The 8,504-nt window shown below is 32.0% G+C and overlaps 1 protein-coding gene across 1 annotated transcript; it reads right to left on the bottom strand.

Moving 5' to 3' along the window:
• Positions 1 to 209: 209 nt before the first annotated feature.
• Positions 210 to 5,681, bottom strand: LOC111493189. Its single transcript, XM_023142833.1, has 7 exons — positions 5,252 to 5,681; positions 5,017 to 5,177; positions 4,708 to 4,919; positions 4,096 to 4,350; positions 3,915 to 4,001; positions 1,935 to 2,107; positions 210 to 692 (listed from the first exon to the last, which is right to left on the bottom strand). Exons 1-7 carry the CDS (start codon positions 5,629 to 5,631, stop codon positions 581 to 583), a joined length of 1,380 nt encoding a protein of 459 aa, XP_022998601.1. The 5' UTR covers positions 5,632 to 5,681; the 3' UTR covers positions 210 to 580.
• Positions 5,682 to 8,504: the final 2,823 nt, after the last annotated feature.

The following is an 8,504-nucleotide window of genomic DNA, read 5'->3' as shown; positions in this document are numbered from 1 at the left end:
TCAATACTCACTTCGAACTTTATAAATACGTACCCAGATTATCATATAACATAAAAATAAACCATCGATAAGTTCTAAACCAAAATAAAATAAATTTTAAGAATGAAATAAATATTTAGAAAGTCTAGAGATCAAAATAGAATGAAATAAATATTTAGAAAAGTCTAGAGATCAAAAATACAATATATAAGTACTAAAGAGTATGGACATGGCCTGCAAAACTAACAGCTAAATTGGGCATCTCAAGTTCTTCCTTAAAAGATAACACCTTATTGAAGAATGTATTTAAAATATATATTAATAAAAGAACACAAAAGATGATAAGCGTAGCCCAGTAGACAATAAAAATTGTTGCGTAGAAAAGGTTACTTCTCCGATGTGCGCGCGCTAAACTTACAAATACAAACACTCAGACTCGGTATTTTAGCCCAGAATGCCCTATGATATGTCGCACATCTTGTGAGGGTTAGGGATATCTAATTCCAAGTGAAGAAATATGCATGAGTTCTAAGCGATGGTACCGTGTCCAGTCATCAATGTGAACAGGCGAGGAGGAAACTTAGCCCCATTGGTGTCACTGTCACCGCATAAATGGTACCAACCACCGGATTTCTGCTCCATTTCCATTTGACAAATAGTATACCTTTTTCCAGGCATCTTCTGAGAAGACTTCACGGCGTATCAATCTTTGTCTGTCAAGAAAATGATCAACAACTAACTAAGCAATGCATTCTACTGTTCGTTTTACGAATAGAATCACAAACTTGGGTAACATTCATACAAACGACCAAGCAGGTATACCTTTGCAACTTCAGATTGCAAACTACATTGCGATGAGTGACATTCATGTTACAGTTCAAGAATTTCAATAAAAAGAAATAAAGAAAACAACAATCCCCTCAAAAGTACTGAATGTTGTTCATAGGAAAAGCCTCACATAAAAGATCAGACTGTACTTAACCAGACGTCAATTACTATGACCTTTTACAGTTAAAAGTGGTCCTGTCATAGAAAGTACCTACCTACCTATTCAATTGGCCAATGAAACTCTCATCTGAAACAACAGATTCTCCAAAGGATTGATAGAACTCTTGATAGTTTTAAGACAGTAGTTTTTCTTTCTTCTAGGAGCATTTCGTACTCTTCCTTTTCAAACTATTCTCAAAGCAGCATATATTGCAGTAAAGGATCATACACTTCCCTTGACTTTACTCCCTTGTATACTTTGGTTTTTCACTGAAATAATTCTGTTTCTAATATTATAAGCTGTTATCCGGATCACTGCAACAAATTAGTATTATGACTTGTGAATTTGCGACACAAGTTTCTGAGGAAAAATTAGTTATACTTGGATTTTCAGGAGGCTGGTTTTATCTCTAGAAAAAAATTAATAGACATATGGTGCCAAAAGGATGTCCTACCCATTAGCATACAGATACAGAACATGATCACTTGTTTCTTCCATTGTTCTCTTACGAGGAAGTGTACTAGAGAAATTTTGGACGGTTTTAACCTGTAATAGGTTGCTTTCAACTCAATGAGTCTAGAGGACTCTCCTAAGTAGGTTGTGGTCCCTCTAATAAACAAGCCTAGTTCATCAGGTATTGTTAAGTCAAGTACTGCATTTATATCTTATAAAATTACAGAACTTCAAAAGAAATTTTTTTTTAGGATATAAATCAAGAGATGGGAGTTGGCAATGCCATCCAACAGCTAACTCTTTCTGCAACTTACTATCGCCTCTATAAGATTCGATGAGAGGAGCTTTTCGTTTCTAAATGCTCCATCTCCTCTAATAGCCAAATAGGGGCTTATTCTAAATCCTTAACTATCAAAGCTTTTGTAGGATTCCTTTTTCTCTTCATGTAACATTCTTAATTTTCTTTTTTCAATGAAATCAGTGTCTTTTCAAAATAACAACAAAATAAGCATACCTGAGGTAATAGTGAAAAACAGAAGCTGCTTCATCAAGATTGTAGCGAGGGAAATTAACACGTGCACCTAAGGGAACATCTGGCAAGTCTTGACGCAACTTTCCAACAGCAGTTGAATGAGAGAAAGCACCAACCATCATGTCATCATGCATCATAGACCTAAAAGCTTTTACCTGTGAAAAAATTTGTAATTCTTATCATTGATTGAGAAACAAAAAAACCAAAACAGATAAGAATTTAAGAACAATTTCAAAATCATTATACAAAGGTAAAAGTTTCATCATTCAACATTGTATCGAAAAGGCTCATAAAGTTCAATATTAGTTGTATCTAAAAGGCTCCTAAAGTTTCAATGTTATGTCTAATAGGTGCCCAAACTTTAAAAAGCATTTATAGGTACTTAAACTATAAATTTTGAGTCTAACAAGTTCTTGAAACTAATAAATTATCTCAAGGATTCTATTAAATACAAAATTAGAAGTTAAGAGACTTTTTAGTTACAAGAGTTTAGATGCAATTTTTAAATTTCAATGACTTGGAAACAACACTTGTGTTAGATAGCAGTGAAAATTTAAAAACTTATTAGAGATTTATTGAATAAATTTGGTCAAACTTGTCTAACCTAAAATATTGGACCTCCAACAATTACAACCCAAACTTCTGAACTATTGGCATTGTAAAGGTACTACCTTCTTCTTTGGCTTTCTTTTTCATTTTTTCTTTTATAAATAAGCTTCACTTTTTCATTTGTAGCTAGGGTGAGTTGTGCCCAGCCAATAACATACTATTCACTAAATGAGTCATCAACATTCTCTCTTAATATTCTATCTTTACTCCCGGATTCAGAATAATCTTTTTTATATATAAATCCATGAGTGTTTGAGTCATATTGTAGCACCTTGACTAGTCTCACAAGTCAACTGCCCAACTATCAAGAGATGAATTTATTGAGAATAAATAAAAGGAAAGCTTAGGAACCTCATAGGATAATAAATCTTAGCTCCATGGTCACCGTAGTTTGAAACTATTCCCTCTAAATATTTAACCACTTACATCAACCCTTATTCGTCACTAGGTCAACTCATTTTACTCCATGATCCTAAATACTCCCAACTGCCTTGAACCCTTTTTCAGCAATCTAAGACTATTAGATTTCACGTCAAATTGAATGGTAGGTTTCAAAACTAATCTAAATGATATATAGGAAAAAGAAAAGGATAGAAAAGAGAAAATATGGAAGAAAAAAACATGGCTGAAACCATATGTGCAGTCATAACAAATAAATACTCCCCAAAAAAGCTATCTACCAAAAAAGAGAGAAGAATAAATCCTAAGCGGAACTATTATATTTCTTCATTTGTATTCACAAAAATTGTTAATTTAATCGTTCTTTCAACTTCAGTTTCCTTTTTGGATCAATCATTCCATTTGTTGTTTTTAAGTCCCCGAACATTGAACCAGAAAAATAAATGAGGGAAATGAGTTTTACCACAAAAATTACATTTTTTAGGCAATGGAATCAAATCTATAAAAATGGAAGTATAAAGGCTAGCAAATTTAAATGTAGGTAACAGGGGAAAATGTTTAATTCCAACTAAATTAGAAGGCCGACCCAATAATCATAATTAAAAAGTCTGTAGTTCCATGAGCAAGGAGTATATGCTGAAAGCTGAAAATGCAGTCTACCTAAGATTTCCATGAAAAGATGTTTGTTTTCCATAAAAAATAAAAACATAAAAGAACATTTCACATATAATGTATACTCTCCCTGTTTCAAGACAGGAGGTAGGGACCAGTTCCAATGCGATGCTTAAACACACAAGGTAATTTTGGTGGAAGTAAAAAGATGTTGAACCAAGAAAAAACACAAACACATACAAACTGAACAAGATATTCCAGGAACATCCAATGTATTGCAATGAATGTTAGCGAATAGAAACAGAAAAGAAAAATCAATCCAAGCAAGTAGTTCGTACTAACCATTGCGAGTTCTCTGGCATGTATTGGTCGAGTAGAGCGAACGGTCACTGGTTCTTCAAATTCACTGAATGTAAACCAGTTGTTATACTGAACAAAAAGAAACAGCCACGAATAAGCAATCAAAGAAATGGAACTTTATGTTAGAAATCAAAGAAATGGAAGATGTATTTTTGTGTCTCACTTGATCAATAGCGAAAAGCACGGGAATATCTTTCACAAGCGATAATTCTTTTCTTAAACGAACTACCACCCCAACAGCTGCATGAGTGTGCTTGATTCCAGTATCAATTAAGTCATATAAAGTTGAACCCTCAGGCATCATCATGGAATCAGCACCTTTCTTCATCCCGACACCAACACCCTCTCCCAATGGTATAGGATCAGATAATTGACATGGCAGTTGTCTTAAGCGGGTCTCATTGTACTTCAGAAAATCCTGGTCAAAACCAGTCCGCCAATGAAAAATAAATATGTCAACTGTTTCAGCTTCACATATTATCCACAGTCCTCACTTGATCTCCAGAAAGCTAATCACAAAATAGTAAACACTATGCATGAAACATTTCCCAGTCAAATAAAGAATCATGATCACGAACATCATTTCCCTTGTCAAGATTCTCAATGGGGTGTGTAAGAATTAACATTTATCAATAGAATTAGAAAACAACCCCTTAAACTGGCATTTGATGCACATACAATGTTCATGACAAATGCACTAGAAGATCCTGAAAAACACACACACACACACGCACCCCATACTTCTAACTCTTAATTAGCAGGAAAAGGTCCTCACTCTCAGAACATCTTCAGCCTGAACGGGTGTATCCCAAAGTCCTGTTTCAGCGTTTTTAAAGAAGAATCCTCCATGAGTCCACCGACGCCCACTAGGAACATAAAAAACTAGCCAACCTTCATCGCGAGCCCAGTGAACAAGCATGGCGAGCGCAATACTCTTTCCACTATTGACCGGACCATCCAATACGATCTGTTTTCTAATTTTTGAACCTGAATGTTTGAATTGAAATAGCAGCAAGAAAAAACATGAATACATTTGCTCAACCCCCCCACCATCAAAGAAAAGATAGTAGAAGAAAAGCAATACCAGCCGGCGACAGCAATGAAGGATCAACCACACGCCTGAAATTGTCGCGAAGATCCAAAAAATTTTGCCGCACAAGCACAGCACTTCGCATAGAATCCTCGAACTCCTTGACCATTCCCAAAGGCAAACCCTCCGGCAGTACCTCATTTAGTCCTTCCATACTTCCATTTCGTAAAGAAACGAATAAATATTCCAATAAACAGTCACTCATAAACAATGTAGAAAACATACGTACTTAAATTTGAAATAAGTGCCTGCATCCTTGCGAGTGAGCTGTGACAGTGAAGATGCGGAGGTAAAGAGAGGGCGGCCATTTGGGCCAACGTCGAGTGAGTGATCATTTTCCTCGGCAGCAAGACGGCGGGCTCGAGATTTATCATCAAAAAGCGCCGCATCTGAGTCGTCGGAAGCAGCAGCGGAGGCAGAGGGATCATCGGTAGCTTTGCCGTCGCCCTTGGACTTGCCCTTCTTGGGCTCCTTCTTAACGGCGGATTTGGTTGTCTTAGCTGAGTAATTTGAAGTAAAAGATAGGATCGGAGAGGGATTCCGATTGTACGGCTGGTGTCTAGAGGCTGCGGCAGCGGCGGCTGCTGCTCTGAGAATTGATCGCAACATTTTCCGCCAGTCGGAGATGGGGACGAAGTTGAACGCGAGGTTTTGGGTTTTGCAACTATCGCTTATACGTCAAGCGGCGGCAGGGGTATAAGATGTCATTTTTCCATGTTTCAGGGTATAATGGTACTTTTCCATTTGTGGAAGACCGCACCCCAATGAAATTGGGCCTTTTGTTGGACCATGTGGCCCAAAATATAACGGCCCAATGATGGGTTGAGAGTGGTTTAATTTGAGTGAAATTATTATTTTCATTTATTTTTCAAATTCTTTAAATTTACCTATTCTTTTGTTTATATTAGGAATATTTATTTTACTTAAATTTTATTTTTTAAATAAATAATAATTTTAATGTCATTGGAATCCCGGTCATTCTTAAAAGATGCTAATGTGAAACCACGACAGCGAAAAACATTGTCATAATGTACGTACTATGTAGTTAGTATTGTAACCGTTTATTTATTAGTTAATCGCAAATGATTGTTCTTGTATCCTTATCTTTTGAAGTTCGAGCAAAAAAAAAAAAAAATATATATATATATATATATATATATATTTATTTATTTTTTTTTTTTTTTTTGTGACGTGGAGCAAAAATAGTGGCATGTAGAGTAGATTCAAATAAAAGATGACAAAAAGATAGTTAAAAAAAATGCATTATTGCAAAAGTTGGCATGCACGAATTAATACATATTTACGTGCTTTAATTAAAATTTACTACACTAACCCATATAAAACAAATTAGTGATGTTTTTTTTTTAGTTAAATTATAATTTTTTTTTTGTCAAAGTTTCGTATTTTTATAATCTAATTTTATGTCTAATAAAATCATAAAAATTCTGTTTTGTGTCGAGTAAATCTATAAATTTTAATAAATTTAAAATTTTAAAAACTAAATTTATAATTTTAACAATTTTGAGACTAAATAGTATAAATTTCAAATTAAGAAACGGTAAAATTTCAATCATAAAATCTCACTTTCGCTTCGAATAACTCTATAAATTTTATCCGTAAAAGTTTATTTATTTTAAACTAAGTGAATATATATATATAAGTTTTTTTTTTTTTTTTTTGGTTAATTATCAATCAAGTTTGCATGGTTTTAATTTTTTTTTTTTTCCTCACATTTTGTTCGTACATAAATTGAAATAACAAAATATTATTTATAAATTAAATTCTAAAAGCCTAAATAATTTCGTTTACTAAAAATGGAATAAAATTAAAATATATTTTTTAATTAATTTTTAATTCATATAATGAACATCAAAAAAATACATAAATAAAATCATGTGTCTATTTTGGTAATTTCAGCTAAACCACAATAATTCTATTTGGATTTATCAAAGTAAAAAAATAAAAAAATAAAAAAAAATAAAGAGACCCGACCACCTAATAAACCGTCCATTCATCTGTTCCAAAGGGCAACGTCAGCCTTGCGGCCGACCATTTACTTTTTCAAACACCAACTTTACCGACCAATAATTATTTAAATTATACTAAATTAATAAAAATATTTTTTTTTCAAAATTTTCAATAATGCTAAAAAGAAAAATATACATACTAATTATAAATATTTTGTTTAAACATATCTTCAAAGAATTTCATTTATACTCTTAATTTATTTTAAAAAAAATACTTCTAAAAATCATTAAACATTTTTAAAAATTTTAAAAATACTTTAAATTTTTTTTATTTAAATACGGTTACTAGTACCACATTTAAAAAAATATTCATAAATTTTTAAAAGTAATCTATAAGGTAAAAAAAAATTTATATTTTTTAAATATAGTCCTAATAAAGGGTATTTTTTTAAAAATTTAAAAATTTTTAAGAGTATTAATGAAATTTTTTAAAGTTTAAAAACATTTTTTAGCACTAATATTTTTTAAATAAATTACTAACAATTTCTATACAAAATTGAGTATTTTATATATATATATTTTATTAGTTTGAGTGTTTATTGAAAATTTTGAAATAAGTGTTTTTTTTTTTTAATTAATTTAGCCAAAACTTATTATGATATAAAAAAAAATCTAAATTTATATTTAAAATATTATGGTCGATCCATAATCATAGTCTCTAATGGAGTTATGGTGGATAACGACTTTGATTGAAGTAAAGAGGGAGATAAGAGGTAAAGATATGGGAAGGGTCGTGTAAGGGTATTTTGGTCCTTTTATATATAACGTAAAAATTTGGAAGATATTTCAAGATAAAAAAAAAATTAAAAATCTTTAGGAGTTGTTTAAATTACCTTTTAATGCAAGTGTCTTTCGAAAAGGCATTTTAACTTAAATATTTTTTTTACAAGACCTATTTATAATTAATCCACTCATATTTTTTATTACATTTTATAAAAGAGTATTTTATACATGGGTAAAGCCAAATCACTATATAACTAACAATTATTAAAAAAATTTAATAAATAAGTTTAATTTTATATTTAAAACACTATCGGTCGAACGTAGCTAAAGAGATTGTCAAGTGGTTGTTAGAGGTTGTCCTTGGGAGTACTGTTTTGTCATGGTCATACTTGTTCAAGGTATGTCTTTACTATTTCATATGGTGTCAATATGGGAGTGTATGACGGTTCACCAAAATTATGTCTATACACACCAACGCTAAAATGCCCAAAAATGTACTATAGGCAAATGCAACTAATCATCAATTCTTCTTATCTCGAGTTATATGATATTTAAGCCGTCGTGTTTTCTTTACTTACACCCATATAATTGTTTTCTATAATTCTTTCAAATTGTTTTCAAATATATTTTCTCGCTCACATTTTTTATAACACATCTCGTAAAACGTGACTCGATTCGAGCATATGCTGACGTTGTCCATGAAGTTCGAATTTCTCATAGTTGACTTGTTCT

The sequence above is a fragment of the Cucurbita maxima genome, unplaced genomic scaffold (assembly GCF_002738345.1).
Source record: "Cucurbita maxima cultivar Rimu unplaced genomic scaffold, Cmax_1.0 Cma_Scf00018, whole genome shotgun sequence".
Classification (NCBI taxonomy): domain Eukaryota; kingdom Viridiplantae; phylum Streptophyta; class Magnoliopsida; order Cucurbitales; family Cucurbitaceae; genus Cucurbita; species Cucurbita maxima.
Note: the sequence above shows the minus strand (reverse complement) of the source record. Positions and strands in the feature narration are given on the sequence as shown.